The 20502-nt window shown below is 50.2% G+C and overlaps 1 protein-coding gene across 11 annotated transcripts in view; it reads right to left on the bottom strand.

The window, feature by feature from the left end:
• Positions 1-20502, bottom strand: part of CACNA1A (calcium voltage-gated channel subunit alpha1 A) — a 322216-nt gene that overhangs the window by 59236 nt on the left and 242478 nt on the right. For all 11 annotated transcript variants that reach the window (XM_037818101.1, XM_037818099.1, XM_037818097.1 and 8 more), the window contains 5 exons: positions 12111-12574; positions 10650-10788; positions 8460-8589; positions 4466-4525; positions 3639-3745 (listed from right to left, as the gene is read on the bottom strand). In XM_037818101.1, coding sequence (XP_037674029.1) covers positions 3639-3745; positions 4466-4525; positions 8460-8589; positions 10650-10788; positions 12111-12574 — 900 coding nt within the window. The remainder of the gene's footprint in view (positions 1-3638; positions 3746-4465; positions 4526-8459; positions 8590-10649; positions 10789-12110; positions 12575-20502) is intronic.

A 20502-nucleotide genomic window follows, 5' to 3' on the forward strand; every position in this document is an offset into this window, starting at 1 on the left:
TGAGAGCTCCTTCTCTGGCTTTTTTTTTTTGGGGCAGGTTGTCCTATGCATATGCAGGAGTGGCTTGATCAAGGCGCCTTGCCAGCTGTGCTGCCTGCAGCCCTACATTAGAGGACCAGATGAATTCTCAGCTGTAACGTGGGGAGACCATGGTGGGCGTAGGGTCTCAAGGTCTCCCCTTCCATCCCTTTGCCTATTTATAATTGTATTCCCTGGCCGACCCTCTGCTATAAGCTCTTCCAAAACCCTGTGAAATTTGCTGGTGCTGGCCCAGATCCTGTGGGCAAAATCTCAGTCTCCCAGCTCCTGCGAGATCTGGGCTCTTGATGAGTCCTTGGGGCTCACAGGACATTTCTTGTGTAGGAATTTAAAAAATAATTTGAAACAGGGATTTTCAAGGGCAGAGGGTAGCTTTTTTGCCTGTACCAACTTTGCTTCTCCCTGAAAGGCGTCTAAAAGGTTGACTCAACAACCAGGGTGTCAAATTTCTGTGAGCTATAGGCAAATGTTTAAAGTCCTTTACAGGTTTATATTTAAAAAGGAAACTCAAACAGTCAAGAAAACTCAAAGAGTCAGCTCCCTGTGAGAGACTCTTTTGCAAAGCAAAGAATCATTTTGCTGATTCGTCTTTGGTGGAATTTCTAGTTTGCAGATTAGGTTTGCTTAAAGCAGAGCCCAGTTGTAGCTCCAGAAAGGCTAGAAACAGTATATTTAAAAAATACGGCCCAACTGTGGCAAACACTCAGTGGTCAAAAGGCTTGCTCTCTGGGTGGTTTAAAGGTCACTCCTCCCCAAATTGTAGAGGTCAAAGTTGGGGGTGGGGATCGAGGCAGGATCTACCCTCCCCTGGTGGGCCAGAGCCCCCTCTTCACTGTGGTAGTATGTCTGCTCCAGCAAAGGTTTGGGATGAAAGCTGAGGTTGAGCTGATGACGCTCGGATGTCACTTCTGCTGTCCACCCGCAGTGGAGACAGGATGGGGGTCCGTGGAGGGCAAAACCCACCACCCAGGGCACAGCTGGCAAAGGGGGCTAATGGAGACTCTTCCCATCCGAGCTCCCACCTTCTGAGAACTGGGAGGCTTGGGGGCCACCAGGTAGACCCTGTCTGAAGGGCTGGAGTTGAGGGGGGTCTTGGCCATGCTGCCCGCCCTCTCATGGGCTCTGCCTGGGTCCAGAAACCACCCTGGTCAGCACACAGGGTGGGGACATGTTCCCCAGTGCCAGAAGGTACATGGCAGCGGGCCACACATAGCCAGACTCTTGATGGTCCAGGGAAGGGAGAGGGTCAAAACCAAGTCATCGAAAGACAAATCCAGGAGAGGAAGGGGGAAAGGGGAGGAGGGACAGAGAGGGGGGTAAATGAGCAAGAGACAAAGAGAAACAAAGAGTTAGACAGAGAGAGACATATATAGGGAGGGGGTATAGAGAAACAGAGGGTGACTGAAAGGAAGGATAGAAAATAAGCAGGAGAAAGAGAGAGAAAAAAGGAGGGAGAGAGAGACACAGCCAGACAAAGAGAAGTGAGAGAGTCAGAGGGAAAGGGAGAGGGGGAGATGGAGAAAGAGAGAGATGTGGGGTTTGGGTTATTTCCATATGAGATAGTCACTCCTGGCTGGGGGTGGAAAGTGCTCTGGCTAATAGTTTTCCAGAATTTAAACTTTCTTGGTGCCTGCCTTGTAGGAGCAGCTCAAATAGCTGTAGGACAGAGGGAGGGGCCTATTTTATTATATTCTCATGACACTGTGTATTATCTTAAGTAATTTTTTAAAAACTGATTCTACCTTGACAAGAAACACATTGTGTCTTGTTATTATTTTATATTTCTCTGCATTCCGATGAGTTTGATTTTTTTTTCATTTTTATTAGTTGTCAACAGTTTGTGGAATTTCTGTTTAGATCCTTTGTTCATTCATCTATTGAAATTTAGTGTTTTCTTATTGATTTGCAGTTGCATTTTATATATTAAGGCCACCGACCCTGTCTTATTTGTGGCAATCTTTTCCCCTTTAATTTACCCTGGATTTACTTTATATTTTCACCTACAGAACATCTACATGATGTAGCTAAACCACCTGAATTTTTAGAATGTTCTTTTCCATTGCTCTAATGGTCAAATAAATATTCAGTTATTTAGAAAACAGGAAGGGATGGAGGAATGGAGGGAAAGAGAGGAAAAGGGAGGAGGGAGACAGAGAAAGAAAGAAGAGAGAAAGAGATAAAAAGCGAGAGCAGAGATAAGAAAGAGGAGGAGAAAGTAAAAGATAAAGAGAAAAGAAATAGGGAAGATTTCCCAGTCAGAAATATCAGTCTCATGGTGCATGCCCTCCAGCACTGAGGTGTCCAGAAACTGAGTATTTCTTGCTCTTCTAACACATCTTGACTTCATCGTGTTCCCGGGAAGACTCCGAGAGCAGCCCATGTGAACTGGAAATGGGCCACCGCTCTGGCCCTTCTGACAAAGCGAGCCCTCATTCTTTAGACAGATCAAGAGCCTTCCTGATCTGTTGAGAAGGAATCCAAGAGGTGGAGGCAGAGAGCAAGCCCCTCACCATGTGGGGTGAGGAGGGTCCAAAATTCTGCTAAGACCTTCCTTTCCAGGAATGATGCACTACGATGGGCACAGATAGGGTCCCCAAGGTTAGGAGCTATTCACCCTGCCCTGAATGTCTGAAACTGGAGGAACGCACTAAGTTTGCTCTCAGGACCCTAAGGCTAATGGCTGCTCAGTTATCTTGGAATGACCATTCAGAAGTTGGCACCTCCTGGGAATGACCACCCAGAACTCAGATGGTATCTTGGAATGGCCACCAAGAACCCAAGCACCACCCTGGAATGGCCTCCCAGAACCCAGGCTGTTCAGCCCTTGGGTGCCATCTTGGAATGGCTGCCCAGAACCTGGGTGCCATCTTGGAATGGTTGCTCAGCCCTTGGGCGCCATCTTGGAAAATGGTTGCTTAGCCTTTGGGTGCCATCTTGGAAGGGCCACCAAGAATCCGGGCGCCATCTTGGAATGGTTGCTCAGCCCTCAGGTGCCATTCATCTTGGAATGGCTGCCCAGAACCCGGGTGCCATCCTGGAATGGCTGCTCAGCCCTTGGGTGCCATCTTGGAATGGCCGCCCAGAACCCAGGCGCCATCCTGGAGTTGCACGATGACCCATGGCATTTTAGAGGGCAACCAGGAGAAGTGAAAGACACACAAAGGGAGTCACCAGATCTAACACTGCAAGCCCTTCAGGCACAAAGGAGGGGTCAGAATTTTCATGCACATTCATGTCCTGATTGTCTTTTTAGGGGCTCCCCAAAGAGACAGCGGTTTGGGCAGGGCACAAGGGGGATGAGATGTCCTGGGGCAGCCTAGTCTACGGAAAGCAGCACAGCAAGAGGCTGGGTGATGTGGCTGAGGCCCGTTGCTGTGTGAGGAGTAGAAGGTAGGGGAACCTTCTCCTCCTTCTCCACAGCTGACATCATGCATAAAGCTGGAAGCTCTCCACGGTGCATGCCGCGGCCTCCTGCTGCCACCCCAGAGCCCACTTTCCCCACCTCCACACCCTGAGAGCACATCCCCTGGGCCAAAGGGCAGCCCCAGGCTGGGGGCTGGGGACCAAGAGGAAAGGGGCAGCCTCGTGAGGAGACTTACGTGAAGGCGAAGGCAACCAGAGCCCCACTGACCACAATGAAGTCTAGAATGTTCCAGAGGTCGCGGAAGTAGGCGCCCTGGTGCAGGACGAGTCCCAGGTCAATCATCTGTGGAAGAAGAGAGCACACTCAGACCCCCCAGCCTCACTAAGGGGAGGTGCACCAACCCTTCTGGACTTTGGGGATGGGGGCGGGAGGCCTGGTGGGTTGGGGCTCCAGGCACCTGGATCTCTAGGATGGAATGAGGAACCCCCACCAATGAGGGGCACCCCCCCACCCCACCCCACCATGAAAGGCAGCCCTGACTTCACTTTCTCTTACATCTCATGGTCTGCCTCAGCAGCAAACCTTGTCAGCTCAGTCCTCCAACCTTTTTGGACTCTGCCCGGCTCCAACTCAACTCTCACACCCAGGCCCCCACCCCGTCCAGACCCCAGCATCACTCATCTGGGCCAGTGCAGTCACTTCTTCCCTGGTTTCCTGGCTCTGGCCCCCAAGTGTGTCTCCGCCCCCAGCAGCTAAAGGGCACCTGTAAATACCTGACTCAGGGCATGTCCTCCCTCTCCCCAGAACCCTCCATGACTCCCATTTCACTTGGAGCAAATACTGAAGTCCTCCCTGTGGCCCAGAAGGCCCTGCATGCTCTGCCCAGTCACCTCCCTGCCCCCAGCTCTGCCAGCTCTCCCCCTTGCTCGCTCCTTCTGGCCACACCAGCTCCCTGCTGCTCCTCAGCTATACCAAGCATTTTAAGGGGGTGAGCCCTCTGCAACAGGGTGACGTTCGCAAGTGCTCAGAATCCCTCAGAACCCTGGCTCTCTTGACACTCACCTTGATCACCATCTCAAAGGTAAAGACGCCTGTAAAAACGTAATCAAAGTACCGCAGCACCTGCAGGGGAGAAAGGCAAGGGGTGGTGGATCATGGCTTTGCTCCAACAGAGCCTTCGTGAACCCATCGATGGTCCTGCTGGGACATGTGGCCTCCAGCAAAGTCCCCCAGGAGTCGAGTCTCCGCCTAAAGGTGGAACACGGCTGCCAAGTATGGTTGTGCAGGGCGTGCACTGCCCAAGGGTCACCTCTCGTTCCATCTCCTAGACAGCTCACTTTTGTAGGCTGTGAATGAAACTTTCCAGCAGGTGGCAGCAAAGTTCTAACAAAGTCCCTCTGTTAGGCTGGTTTGCTTACCAATGGGAAAGGGGCTTATTTTATTTGCCCCAAACCCTGTATGGACTAGAGGAGGCCCCAGGGAAGTTGAGGGGTCTGGTCCCCAGCGCCCTTGATCTTCTGGGCCTCCTGGGTGAGAAATCATTTCCACCTGGTGTTTCCTAAACAGGACTAAGCCAGACACTGGGGGGCCAATCTCACCATCTCCCTCCCCACCAGGGTGGGCTGATTCTCCCCCTCCATCTCCCTACTGCTTCCCATAGGGCCAAGCCCGAGTTGTTTCTGCGGTGTAGAGTCATTTCTCCCCGCTACATGGCACATCTTTGTGATCAGCACGTGGGAAGTGCAGGGGGCTGACGCCATCAGATTCATGAGTGCTAATTAGCTGCTGACAGTTAATGAGTGTGACAGCCAGAGGGCACCTGTGAGCACCTGAGTCAGGTCATGCCTCTCCTCTCTCCAGAACCCTTTATGGCTCCCACTTCACTTGGAGCAAAAGCCCAAGTCCTCCCTGGAGCACAAGAGACCCGGCATGTTCTTCCTGTCACCTCTCTGTCCTCATCTCCTCCCACCCCCCACCTTGCTCATGCTACTCCTCCTGGAATGCTCTTCCTGCAGATTCCATCTTGTTCCCTCCCTCATCTCCCTCATGTCTTGGCTCAAATATTGTCTTTTCAGTGACGCTGCCCCTGGCCACCCCCTCCCCCCCCCCCTTAAAATTCCATTTCCTGGCACTTCTGATCCTGCTTCCCAAGTCTTTGCCTCCCCACCCCAAAGTGCTCTTTGGTATACTAATTAATAATCTCAGTGTCTATCTCCCCGATCCAAATATCAGCCCCATGGAGGCAGGGACGTTTGTCTGCCCTGCTCCCTGAGATGCCCTGAGCATCTCAGGCTCACAGAACAGGCCCAGAGAACACAATAGGTGTTCAATAAATGCTTGTTGAATGAATGCGTGAGGAGCTGGAGAGGCACAGGTCCTGCAGGAGCCGGGCTCTGTGCTCTGTGCACCACCAGTCACACCCGTGTTCCATGTGGCACTCGAAGGGGAATCAGAGACCTGAGTGGCCATCGGGACTGACTTCCTGGGGCAGGAGGGGTGCAGGTAGCTTGGAGGCACTGGGTAGGCAAAGAGGATGGTGGTGGGAGAGCATGTCCAGTGCAACAGGTGGTGGGCGAAGCAAGTTGCTGAACCCCTGTGAGCTACGGGAAGGGCTGGGACTACCTCATACCAGGTAACAGCCTTGATGTTTAGCATACCACCTGGCACACAGGTGTTGCCTATTAAATAATTATTAAATAAATTATTAAATAAAGAAATGAATGGGAGGGAGGGCAGGAGCAAGCATGGGGAATCAAAATCTGGAGAGCTTAAGAAATTGAGCAAGAGGGAGTCAAGAGGAACAATTCCTTAGGTGGAACCATAGGAAACTGCTAACCTTTAGAACCTTTTGACCTGTAAAAAATAGACTGGTAGTTCAACTAATCTCCAGACATGCTCGATCTCATTCATAACCAGGGAGACACAAATCCAAACCCCAAAGAGACCCCACGCCGCAACTACCAGACCGGCAAAACAGACGAGCTGACAATTGCAAGTGTTGACAAGGATACAGTGCAACGGGTGCCCTGCTCACCACTGAAGTGAGTGCCCAGTGGCCATTCTGGCTGTTTCTTGTGAGGCTGACCACATGCAGGTTCTATGATCCCGGTTTCAGACCCTGGAGAAACTCTTGCCCAGGTACCTGGGGAGATGCATCCAAAGCAGGGCATGGCGAGAGTGTTCAAAAGAACTCAGTTCTGGAAACAACCCCAAATGCTCACCAGCAGGAGGCTGGATAAACAAATCAGGTCACATGGTGGAATATTAAACAGCAATGAAAAAGAACCAATGTGGCTACCCGCAACGGCAGAATGTGCCAATCTTTCATTTGTTTGAAGTTAGAAACAGATAATTATAGTGTTTAGGGAGGCATGTGCAGGTGGGAAAATTAGAAAAAGAAGCTAAGAAAGGCTCATCCAGGAAGTTGAGGTAGTGACCTCTACTCCAGGGGTTTTCAACTTCTGCACTCCGGATACTGGGGGTCAGATCATTCTCTGTTATGGGGTGCGGGGTGGGGTGGGGCGTTCTGTGCATCCCTGACCTCAAAATGTCTCCAGACATTGCCCAGAGCTGAAAAGAACAGCTCTAGAGGACAGGAGGTGGGGAGATCTTGGAGGTGGACTTCCAGGTGCCCTTGATTTTAGAGATGCACATTATAGAGATGTGCATGCTTTAAAATCATCACAAATGGATCGCTTGTGTTTTATGCACTTGTCTGAAGCAGGCTCTATTTCAGTCGATAAAAAGAAGTTAGGGGAGGGGGCAGCTGGGCATTGGCTGGCAGTATGGGGCCACGACCTCCTGACCAGGCAGGGGGCTTTAAGGAGAGATGTTTCAACCGCGCCTTGGAGCAGCACTCTGCACACGCCCTCAGCTGTGGCTGTCCCTGGGCCACGGTGTTTGGCCCCTGCAAGAGCTGGGGGTGGGGGTGGGGGCTTCTCCAATCACTTAGAGTCTGCAAGGGGGTTGCTGGCTTCTCTTGGGGTGCCCCTCCCCAGATCTGGCTCCCGGAGGCCTCTGGGGGGAACGGCAGCAGGAAATAAAAGTTAACCAGAAAGTTCCAGCCCTGTCCTGGTCCCAGCTTCCTCTGGGAGAGAGTGTTCCAATTATTTCCTTCCATCCCTCCCCCCCACCCCCCACATCCCGAGGGGGAACTGCCAGGCCGGTGAAGGAAGGGAAAAATGCAAGCTAAGCTGCCGGTGGGCGGCAGTGCGGGCGCCCCAGGCTTGATTTATGGGACTTGCCAGCCAGCGCAGGTTCCTAACCTACTTAGCGAGAGTGGCAGGGTGAGGGCGGGAGATGGCACCTTTGGCTCTGGGCAGGGAGGGGGCAAAGGACGTGCCGCTGCCCCAGCCTCTGCCGGGCCTTGGGGGTCAGGCCTCTGTCCAGCCTCCCATGCCCTCGCCGGCTTGTGCCTCAGTTTCCCGTCTAAATCACCGGCATGTGCTCATTCCCGTTTTGGTGGAAGTCAGGGAGGCAAAGCTCACCGGCGCCTGGCACGCAGTAGGTGCTTAATAAATGCAGGCCTTCGATGCAAGCAGCAGAGTTTAAACTCAGCTGAGTGAGTGATGCTGGGCAGATCACTTCAGTTCCCTCCACCACCCCGAGCCTCAGTTTCCTCACTGGTCAAACGGGGCTTCCTTGGAGGCTTTTTTTTTTTTTGCAAGGCAAAGCTCGGAACAAAGTAAGAGCTCAATTAATGGATGCCGTCATCAGCTCCTGGACCCCAAATTTTAGGCCTTTCTGGCTCAAATGGTCCTTTCCTTCTAAGTCTGGGGTCAAGATCGAAAAAGGGGTTCTGTGCAAGGGGGCTTGCAGAGGGGGCTGCCCCTGGAGCTCCCCCTACTGGGGACCCCGTATGTTCCAGCGGAGGGTGCAACACTCACGTCCCTGCTTGCCTGGGCCCTCGCCAGGGTCTCTTGGCCAGAGCCACCACCTCCCCTAACTTTGTCCCCCAACATCGGGTCTACCTTGGCCATGAGCCTCTTGGAGGTGGGAGAAAGTGGCCCGAGACCGAGGGACGGGGCTGGGAAGGGGTCAGCTCCGTGGGACTCACGTTATTCCGCGGTGCGTTAGGTTGCACGGGGTCCTCGGCGGCCAGGGCGATGCTGCTCATGGCAATGACCATGAGGATGCACATCTCAAAGTAGCGCAGGTTCAGGATGTAATGGCACAGGCGGCGAAGGCTGTCGGGGACAGGTGGATGTGCAGGGGTCCACTCAGACCGTGGGCTCTGAAAGCCTTTTCTTTTACAATCCTCTCCCGCCACCCACTACCACCTGAAAGCCCCAAACCCCAAGGCCCCACACCGAACAAACCATCCAGTACCTACTGTTGGGGACCCTCTTGGGGTCCTGGAACCCCAGGAAAGCAAAGGGGGACCTCAGCTAGGGAAGATCTTCTCACAGCCTATCATTCCCAAATGACCCTCAGGGTGGGTAGAAGAAATACTGTCCTAGATGCTGCAGGGCATGGGAAAGTTTTTCATGGAAAAAGTGGCCCGTGGTGAAACAAAATTGGGGAACTCTGGAATAAGATTTCCTTTCGTTTTTTAATTAGTGGTGTGACCTTGGGTACAGTACTTATCCTCTCAGTGCCACAGAGCCCTGATCCCTGAAGTGCCGGTAATAATTGTGTCCTGTGGGGATGTGAGCCTTTAAAGAGTTAATAATACACCTGGCACCTGGTAGGGGTTCAAAAAAGTTCCTTACGGGAAATTAGGCCTTATCAGAACCTTTAATGTACTAATGGGATAAAACTTGAGTAACTAACTTCCTAAGTGGAGCTAATTTGTGTGATAAGGTGGTTGTGAATTTCCTGGGGGGCTGGGGGGTGGGTGTGGCCTTATCAGAGACTTTATGATGCTAATGGTGATACTTAAGTACTTAACTTAAGTGAAGCTAATAATAATGGTTGTGTTATGAGGTCCTGGTGAGAATTAGAATACGGGTGGGAGCAGGGCTGAGTAGTTAAGAGTAGGGCAGTGAATTGACTCTTGAAGACGACTGTAAAACTATGTAGCTTACATGGGGTGACAGTGTGATTGTGAAAACCTTGTGGATCACACTCCCTTTATCCAGTGTATGGATGGATGAGTAGCAAAATAGGGACTAAAACTAAATGTAAAATAGGGTGGGATGGGGGGGGATGGAATGATTTGGGTGTTCCTCTTTACTTGTATTTTTTATTCTTATTTTTATTCTTTCCGGTGTAAGGAAAATGTTCAAAAATTGTGGTGACGAATGCACAACTACATGATGGTACTGTGAACAGCTGATTGTACACCATGGATGATCGTATGGTATGTGAATATATTTCAATAAAACTGAATTAAAAATAAAAAAAGAGTAGAGCAGTTAAGAGTGGGGCTGGAGGCAGACTTTCTGGGCTCAACCCCCAACTGTGCGCTTATTTGCTGTGTCAACTTGAGGCAGGTGACTTTGCATCTCGGGCCTCAGTTTCTTCAACTGCCCAATGGGGATAAATCTAGTAACAACTATGAGAGGATTTTTTTATTTGTGAAGCACTCAGAAGAGTGCCTGGTTCAGAGTAAGTACAACATACATTTTCTGCAATAAAATAAACCGATCAACTAAATAGAAAAGGGAATGCATGGGGAAAGTCTCCAAGAGGTGGGCTATAGAATGCGGTCTCCCCCCAGCTTATTGGACTTGATTCTTCTTTGTTAGGAAGCATCGGGAAGAACCAGGATTTCAACGAATTCCCTCTGGAAAATGCAATCCTCAAACAATCCTCTGAGCCACCATTGCAAGCTGTAATCAATATCTCCCTTAGAGAATTCCTCCACCTTGAGAACACCCTAAACAAAGGGCCACAGAACATTAGAGATCATGTGCCCTGAGGGTCCCGGGAGCAGAGCTCAGGGCTCAGGGTTGCCAGGCGCGGTTGTGCAGGTTGCACACTGCATGAGGCCAACGTTTCTAAGGAGTGCCCCTCACATCACAGACAGGGTAGATTTGGATTTTTATGGCAAGGATCGTCTAACTGATGGTGTGGGAAGGTGTCTTGTCCAACAAAATCAGTATATTACGACAATTTTCCCTTTGATGTGACTTGAGAAAGGAGTGTCTTTTTAAATAATTTGTTCGAAATTCCCACCGACTATGGTGTCTGGGAGGCAGCTCTCCCTCGTTGCCTTGTCTGGGCCTGCTCCCTGGTGCCTGACCCCCCTGCCCCAGTGGGAGCCCCAGGGCCCCCTGCCCTCCCGAGGAGCTGCTATACTCACGGATTGGTTGTGGACAGAATAAACATGGAGCTGTAGGGGGGCATGGGCTTGGGGCCGTCCTCCCCGGGGTCGTCGTCTTCTTCCCCCTTCTTCTCTTCCTCCTTTTTTGGCAGTGGGTCTGGGTTGGCATTTTTGTTCACTGTTGGGACAAGAATCAACACAGGGCTCCTTCTACGATTTCCCTCTAGGCTCCTGTCTGCACCCCCGAAGCGGGCCCACAACCAGCTGACACTTCTAAAGTGCTTACTATGCACCAGGCATCATCCTATGTCCTCTAATCCCCAGGTGGCCCTGTGAGTTGGTACTTTTATCTCCCCCATTTTACAGGTGAAAAAGTGGGAGGCAGGAGAGGTGAAGCAACTTGGCGCAAGGTCACACGGCTGGGAAGTGGTGGAGCTGAGATTTGAACCCGGGCAGCCTGGCACCAGACCACCTGCTCCCAGCCACTCTCTGGCCACCTTCTCCCTAGCCAGAGCAAGAAGCCCCCATCATCTGGGCACCCATATAGCAGCCTAGCTCTGTGTCCCTGGGCAGACGGAATCCTCTCCCTGAATCTCAGTTTCTTCTTCTGTAAAATGGGGACATGACAAGAGAAGAGCCACTTTGAAGGGCTGGGATAAGGAATTATTGAGCAAATCCATGAAAAATCTCTTGCATAGAACTGACACCCAGGAATCGAGCTGCTCTTATCACGTTAGGAAAAAATACACCCTGTGCGTCATCTTCAAATTCTGCAGGGGCTCTTCTGACTATGGGCTCCCCGGGGTCACAAACTGCCAGCCCCTCAAGGGCCTTGCCCTGCGCTGTATAATATGGTAGCCATTAGCCCAAGTGGCTACTGGGCATTGAAACGCAACTAGTCCAAATTGGGGTGTGCCGTGAGTGCAAAATACACATCAGCTTCAGAAGACTGAGTGTGAAAGAAAAAAAAAAGAATGTAAGATACACCATTCACAATTTTTAAAATGTTGGTTACCTGTTGAAACGATAACCTTTTGCATAAAAACAAATAACATTTTGGGTGAAATAAAACAGATCATTAAAATTCATTTCACCTGTTTCTCGCTCTCTCTTTTCATTCACCTGTTTCTTTTTGCTTTTGTTTTTAAATGTGGTTACTAGAGAGTTTAACATAACACATGTGGCTGGTGTTACATTTCTTTAATGGATAGTGCTGGCCCAGAGAATTCTCTGACCTCCGTGTTTCCATCAGAGGATTCCATTCGTCTGCAAATATGATGGCTTGCTGTGGGACTATGGGATGGAGGAAAATTTGTTTACTCGCACTTAGCACAAAAGTGTGTCAGTCATTGTATATTATCTCATTTAATTCTTCTGGGGGAGCTACAGGGGGGTGGGTGGGTAGGAACTACATCTACCCTGATTTTCCAGGGGAGAAATGGAGGTCGGGGATTTGAACCCAGGCCACCCAGCTCCGGGGCCAGGGTTGGGGCATCTCACCTTGGACAACCGTGTGGTTGAGGGGGGGCGGGCAGGCTGGGGGGATGTCCACCGCGGTGTGGTCAGGTTTCCTGGCAGTCTTTGCTGAGTTGGCCTGGGTGCTGCTGGGGTTGGTGACGATAAGGCTGTTCTCGGGGGTTTTGGGGGGCCCGGGGTTGGACGGGTTCCCGGGGTTGTTGGGCGTCCGGCGGCTGGCAGCGTTCTGGGGGTTGGCGGCCGTGGCTGGCGGGGCCAGCGTGGGCCCGGGATCGGTGCCGTCGCCCATCTTGGCCAGGCTCTGGGGCAGAGCAGCGTGGCTGAGACCGTCGTGGGGCCCGGTGGACTCTGCAGTGACCAGCTTGCTGTTTTTCATGTTATCTATGTCCTCGGCGGGTGGAGGCTCCTGACGGCCCAAGCCCTGCTGGATCGGCCGGGTGGTAGACAGGTTGGGGCCCGACATGGGGACCCCGGAGCCCTGGTTCTCTCTGAGGGAGACGGGCCAAGGAAAAAGAACCCAGAGCCGAGTTAGGATAACCGAGCCGATCATTCTGGACCCTGCCTAAGATGGGCATCGAGAAGCTGAGTCTCAAAACTGTCCAGGCACTTAGAGGCACCCGGGCAAATTCTCACTCACGGCTCAAGACCTTTGCTTGCCAGCTCACAGACTGCAGTAAATCCCCGTCGTCTTATTTCTTTCAGGACCCCAAGGTTTTACCAACGTGTAGGGGACACAGACTTGGTATGAGACCATGAACTTCCCACCCTCCCAGAGATTTTTCCAGGGGGAGGACAAGTCCACTCCCTCAGGGAGAAAAGGGGAAGGGACAAATCAGAGCAGGGAAAATAACTTTCTGCCAGAACCCACGTCCCCTCAACCCAGAGCTTCCTTCCTCTGCCATCAGCTCCTGGGCAGGACCCAGGTGTACCATGTTCTCAGGATCGGCTAAAATAGAGGCAGGGATACCATCCATTTAGGGGTGAGACTATATCATCACTTTAAAGGCCCATCGTCTGTGTGCCCCACTTCTGAATTCTAGTTAGGGGAGGCAGGCAACAGATACATGTAAATGCAATAAAAAATATTAATGGAAATAATAACAGCAGATACTTCAGTAACACAAAGCCCCAAGTACACTCTGTCCTCAGCACCTGACTCCAGCCCTAAGAGATACAATTACTGGCACCATTTTACAGATGAGAAAACCGAGGATCAGGGAGGTGACATCTCTCGCCCAAGGCCACACAGCGGGTACATGACCAAGATAACGTCTCACAGGGATAAAAGTGTGGTGGGCTGGAAAATGAGCAGCAGGGAAGAGCTGGGTACTTATGAGCTGGAATGACAGGAAAAGCATTCCAGAAAGAGGGAACAGCCAGCGCAAAGGCCCTGAGGCGGCAACTGGCAAAGCAGGCTGGTGCGGTTGGGGGTGGAGAGTGGAAGGGATGAGGGCAGGCCGGTGGGTTTGGCTCTTCCAATTACTCAGATAAAGCACAGAGAGATGAGAAGCCAAGAGGGTCTGAAATATGGAAGGCGGGGAGAAAACCTTAAGGGCGCTGGGGGGAGGGGGTCTGTCCTCCCCCAGTGTCCTCTGGAATGTCAGCTCTGCAAGGGTTTACTTTTGTCTGTCTTGTTCATGGCGGTGTTTTCAGCACACAGAAGAGAGCCTGGAGCATAGAAGATGCTTGCTACATTATTGTCAAATGATGAAAGAATGGCCTCGTTTTTCAGGTGAGGACCCTGAGGTTCTTAGGAGGCACGGATCTCCCAAAAACCTCTACCTCCCTGGGCAACTCCAGGGCCTTCTCCTGCTAACTGCCAACTTATCTGCAGAGGCTCTCTGGAGCTGCGGCCCCGGTGAGGGCTGGCTGGGGGTCTGGAGCCCTTCTGGTGCCTTCTGGGTACATCGGAGGTGTATTTTGGCTGGCCCCGGCTATGCCATGCCCTGCTGAGTTGGCTCTGTTTCCCTGCGTAGAGCTCTGGGAGGGCCTGGCTCCCCAGCTGGCTTCCTGACACCCCTTCTGGATCCGGGCTCCTCAAATAAGGGACCTCCCCTCCCACCCCCCAATCCAGCGCAGACACCCTGAGGTCTCTACCAGGAGCTCTGGCATAGTGTGTTTCTCAGAAACCCCAGGACATCTGCTATCGTCTCAATAACATCTCTCTCCTGAGAGCCTGGCAGTCCCAAAGTTTCTTTTTTGAAGGTTCTTCTTAAAGGTGACCCCCAATTCTGCTCCCCAGGCCCCCCACTTTTCCCCCTAGTAGCTCACACTTACTGAGTGCTGTGTGAGCCAGATGTGATACGTATTGGCTCATTGAACCTCCTGTTTGCAGAGGAGGAAATGGGGGGCCCAGACTGGGAAAGGGCCTGGCCCAAGTCCACAAAGCCAGCTTGGAGCCCAGATACTGTGGCTTGGCAGTGTCCTGCCAACCCTCACCTGACAATGCACATTTTTGCTAAGCAGTTTGACAGAGGAGGGGGGTCCTGGGAATCCTTGGCACTAGCGATAACAACCAGTAATGTTGGGCAGGCCCTGTTCCATCTCAACTCATTGACTTCTCTAAAAATACCCTCATGGGTGGTTGGGACCATTACCGTTCCCATTTTACAGATGAAGAAACAGAGGCCCAGAGAAAGCTGAGTCACTTGTTCAAGGCCCCACTAGAAAAGGGTGTGTTGGGCTGTTAACCATCACACAACTACTCAAGAAACTAGAAGCAAGCAAAAGAGGCCACTAAGTGGTGGACATACACTCAATTCCCAGGAGATGCGATGCAATCGCAGGAACCACAGCAGCCCCTGGGCAGCACAGGCCCACTGCTTTTGGCTCAACCCACAGAACCCAAAGAACCCACAGAACGCACAAAACACCTAAAAATAAAAAAAGCTGGCTTCCCTGGAGGGTCTATCACTGGCTAAACCATCGTCACCACCTTCCTCGTTTTATTTTTACATTTTAACTTGCAAGAGTCCATGGTGCTTTTGGTAAGCAGATGAGAGACAAGGTAATTTATTTTCAGACTGAAGTAGGTAAGTGGGATGCTTCTATTAATACTTTCTAGAAGGAGAAACCAAGGCAGCTAAATTGTCTCTCTGAGGTCACACAAGCAGTGGGAGTGGGGGTAGGGTGGGGGCAGACCCAAGAGAATTTCTCACTTCCAGTTACGTGAGCAGCTCATCGATTTATATTTTGGAGGACAGAGTGACTGGGTAGGAGTCACGGCTCTGCCACTTACCAGCTTGACTTGAGTTTGACTAACCTCTCTGGGCCTTAGTTCCCTCATCCTTAAATTGGGGATAAGAGCATTAGAACCTTCCCTATATCCTGGAGATTAAAACAAAGACCCTGGAGTCAGCCAGCTTCAAAGCCTGGCTCTTCCTCAGCTTAGCTGAGTACCCGGATGAGTACTCTGGGGATGGCAACCTTGTGGGGTCATTAGGAGGAATAAATGTGTAAATGGGCTGAGAGCTACAGAGGATTATTCCCAGGCCTTGAAATCTAGTGAAATTTTTTACTGCTAGATTTCAAACTCACTTGGGACCAGTGACCCTTTTATTCCTTCCAATTTCTCCCTCTTGGAATGGGAATTCCAAGTCTGTCCCTCTGTTGTATTTTGAAAGCAGATAACTTATTTTCTAGCTTCAGAAGCCCTGGAGGGATCCATTCCTGAACTGGATGATTTAGAAGATGAGATTTGGAACTTCTGAGCTGATGCTCTAATGGGTTAAGTCTTTGGGGGTGGTTGGGAGGGGGTGAACATATTTTGAACATGGGACAGGCATGAAATTTGGGGGGCCAGAAGTAGTAGGGGGTTGGATGATGGCTTTCCCAGAACCTGTGATTGTGAGTTTATTTGGAAAAAAGGGTCTTTGCAGATGCTATTAAGTATCTCAAGACGAGATCATCCTGGATTAGGGCAGATCCTAAATCCTACGTCCCATCCTAATAAGAGAAGAGAATGGGGGAAGACGCAGAGAGGAGAAGACAATGTGAAGGCAGAGGCAGAATCTGGAGTGACATGGCCACAAGCCAAGGAGTGCCAAGGGGGGACGGGAGCCCTAGGAACCCCATGTAGCACCTGCTCAAGGCGGGCATCACCTGCAGCTCCGTGGGTTAAATCAGCCAAAGCATTCTCAACACCTATTTCCCCAATGTCTTGCACAGCCCAAGAGAAACATCCGAATTCAAACCTGCTTGTTCTTTTTGAGATGTTGAACATCAGATGAAAATCTGGCTGGGAATATTTTCTAATTGTTAAAATATACGTGTGTGTGTGTATAAAGACATCCCTAACCCCACCCCCACCCCCCAAAAAACAGACCCAAATCTTCTGGCTACCATCAAAAGAGCTTGTACTAAAAATAGACTAGTTGAGACCACAGCAAAGGGTGCTTCTTAGAGGACCGGACACAACCACCTCACGCACAGGACTAGAGACCCCTGACTTGGGTGCAAAGGGAACTGCGGGTTTTTGCTTTGTTTTGCCTTTGCATCCCCGTAGACTTCCCATGGGCCATATTTGTCGGGGAGTTCTAGCAAGCTGGACCTGCAGAGGTCCCAGTATCCATCACCAGGAGGCTTCACTTCCAAAGTATCTCCAAGGAGAACTCAGAAGGGGCCCCTTCGCCCTTCCCTCCCAGGATCTGGCATTATCCTGCAGGAAGAGGCAGCCCATTGCATAACACCTTTTCTGCAGAGCAGCCTTGGCCAGCTTATTCGAGCACCTTCTCTTTGCCAAGAGCTGTGGAGACGTTGCCCGGGGCAGACGCGGTCCCCGAGAGCCTGGGGGTCTGTGGCCTGCTTCCCGTGTGCTGACACTGTCTGCAGGATGTCCGTGTGTCAACTCACATCACCGCCATAACCACTGCCACGGGAGCTGGCTACAGTGACAGGTCCCATTTTACAGAATAAGAAAACGGAAGCCCAGAGAGGCAGGGTCATGAGCTTGGCATTATGCAGCACTGGGCAGATGGTCCTAGAGATTTTAAGCTATGGTGCCAGTCATTAAAGAAAACGGGGGGATGACTTGGGGCGTGCATGAAATAGGGGTGCTGAGGAGATGGGTTGGGATCTCTTGGGGGATGCTGTTAGAATCGGGATAAACAGTGGGGCTCAGAGGATCAGCACTTGTCTCCCGCCTTCTTTTGGGGAGTGGGTTGCCATGGTGATGGGAGCAGGTAGAACTGGGATGCAGTCAGCCGAGATATTAATTTTGGGGGTGGAGCAGGTCTTGGCGAATGCTACCCTCGCTCACCCACATCTGGCAAGGGCTGCTCCCTGGGGGTCCAGGAGATAGGGATGCTCCATGATCAAAGGACTTTAGTCTTTGGGACTCAGGAAAAGCTCCATTCTCACCTTGGCCACCTTGGGGTGCTCCGGGCTCAGCTACCTGGTGGGGGGATCTGGGGCCAACTATTTATTTCAAATAAAATCTGCATTGGTCTACGTTTTGCTTGGGGGGAGCCAGTGAAAGATATAGGAGAGGGGGCTATTTAAAGCTGGGGAAATTGGAGGGATGAAAGTAGAAATGGGGCAGAGACATAAGAAATGTATGCACAAAAATATATGAATATACATGTATATATATATGTAACACATATGTACATATATGCATATAAATATAAATTATATGCATGTACGTATGTGTGTGCAAACAATATCAGTGTCTTGAAGACTGAGAATGCAGAGTGTGCTTGGGAAAAGGTCTAAGGAAAACAAAAGAAGAAAAATGCAACCAGGTAGACCTGTCAGGCCACAGCCCCTGGCTTCATCACAATACAAAATGGGCTTTTTATTCCATTCTCGAATAAAGTTTTATCATTGCCATTCTTATTTTTTATAAAAGCAGATGAATGGCACATCTGGGGCTGTTCTCTAAGAGTACGTGAGCCTTCGTGAAGTTTTATTTCCAATGAGCATCAGAGGCTTTTCATCAACCAAATGGAAACGCCTCTTCAGCCTGGGAGGTTTGGCTCTACCTGTAAACGAGGGACTGGGCTGTGCTCTCGTGGCTCGGAACGGGGGTCGACTGGCTGAGTATTTGGGGGTGAAGGTGATGAGGGGGTGCAGGAGCTGGGTGTGGGAGGGGCCGTGGATTGGGATTCGGGAAAGCTGGGTTATCACACTAGTGACCGTGTCTGGCTGCCCTTGGGAAAATCCATCCTGCTCTTTGGGCCTCAGTTTCCCCATCTGTAAAAAAGAAGGAATTGACTTCAGGTAGTTTACTTACATGAAACATCTGGAATAAGCAAATCCATAGAGATAGAGAGTAGATTACAGGTAACCAGGGGCTGGGGGGCTGGGTGTGGTGAGGGAAACGGAGCTATTGCTTGATGGTCGAGTTTTTTTTGGGGGGTGATGGAAAGGTTTTGGGAGTGGCTGGCAGTGATGGTAGCACAACATTGAGTGTAATTAATACCACTGAATTGCACACTTGAAAATGGTGTGTAAGGTTATGAGTCTAAAATTACTTTTTATGTTTATCAATCATCATCATCATAGCTAACACATACTGAGTACACAATAACTAACATTTAATGAGTTCTCAGTATTAACACCATTCATATTTTCAATGGCCAACAATAGGGAGCTCGTAAATGGCAGACAGTATTTAAAGCATTTTGCATGTATTGACTCATTCAAACCCCACCCCAACCCTAGGAGCCAGGTGCTGTTCTCATCTCCATTTTACAGATGAGGAAACTGAGGCCCAGAGTGGTGAAGTGGCAGGTGGCAATCACACAGTCAGCACGGGACGGAGCTGGAATTTGACCTCCAGCTCCAGTGTCCTTGCCTTCGCCATGGGCTGTGCAGCCTTCGTGAGCTCCAACGTTTATAGTTTAGTTTCAAAAACTCTTCCTGGGTTTCTAAAAACATTTTTTATTCTATTACCATATATACAGTCTAATATGCACCATTTTAATCACATTCAGATATTTATTTCAGTGCTGCTAGTTATGTTCACAATGTCGTGCTCCCGTCACCACTATCCATTACCAAAAACATTTCCATCATTCCAAATAGGAGCCCTGCACATTTTACGCCTTAATTTCCCATTCCCTATCCCCATCCCAAACCCTGGAAACCCATATTCTAGCTTCTGACTCTGGGAGAGCTCATATTCTAATTATTTTAAATCAGTGAGATCATATAATATTTGTCCTTTTGTGTCTGGCTTATTTTACTCAATGTGATGTCTTCAAGGTTCATCCACCAAACTATACCACAAACAAACAGTGAACCCTAAGTTAAACCATGGACTATGGTTGATTGTACAATTATAAACATGCACTAGCAACAATTGTAACAAATGTCCCACACCAATGCAAGCTGCTAATAATAGGGTGATGTATGGGAATCCTGTATTTTATGCACAGTTGTTCCGTAAACCCTCAACTTCTCTAATAATGGAAAAAAAAAAAAAAACCCAAAACTCTTCCTGACACTTTGTCAGGGATAACCCTTCTGTCCTTGTCATTCAGCCTCCTTCGATAAAAGTGGTAGACATCATAATAACATAGTAATAGTAATAACAGTAGTTAAGAGTCGTTGGTGCTTTCTATATACAGAACCTTGTGCTAAACACTCTACTGGGCCTCCAATTCCTTCAGTGACCCCCCAGTGCCCCGAGGGGACCCAGGCTCTGTTTGTTTATCACTGACCCTTCCATCTGTCCTCTACTGTCTCCTCGCTCTCCACCTTCCTGCAGACTGGCGTCCTTCCAGCCCTCCCCGAGCCACCCCCGTCCTACCTCAGGGCCTTTGCACCTGCTGGTCTCTACCCGATCACACTCGGGTCTCTTCTCCGCCTGCTCTGCTCAGTAGCCTGCTCTGAGACTCCAGGCTGGGTACACTTTTTTGGTTATATTTCTCAAGATACGTCCCCCTGCTGAGGTTACTTGCTCGATATCCACGGCCCGGGCGTGGAATACAGCAGGCACTTAACAGACACTAATTGAAACAGTGAATAAGCTCGTAGGGCAGACCCTAGAGCACAAAGACCTAGAACAATCGTTTTCAATGTAGAAATTTGTGGAGCCCTAATGCCGTAGCATGGGGCGGAGGCGGTTACTGGGAGCCTTTAGGGGAGGTGGGAAAGATTACATTTTACCCTTTATGACTTTCCAATGTTCCTCCCATAGATGAAAAATCTGTGCCTTTCATTTTCACCTAACTCTGTTTTACCTATAAACACAAAGTTGTTGTTTTTTTTTTTCCCCATGTTTTAAATATATAGCACATTTTTCCGGGAATGCAACTCACTGGGCAAACTGAAGGGAGACCATTGTCTTTTTCAAATGGAACTTTGCCAAGAGGTGTTTGCCATTTTGGAATGTCACAACGCTGCTGTAAACTGCCCTTGTGTCATTTGAGTTACACAGACCTGGGGTCAGCCAGCATTTCGACTTTGACAT

Source organism: Choloepus didactylus, chromosome 25 (assembly GCF_015220235.1).
Source record: "Choloepus didactylus isolate mChoDid1 chromosome 25, mChoDid1.pri, whole genome shotgun sequence".
Taxonomy (NCBI): domain Eukaryota; kingdom Metazoa; phylum Chordata; class Mammalia; order Pilosa; family Megalonychidae; genus Choloepus; species Choloepus didactylus.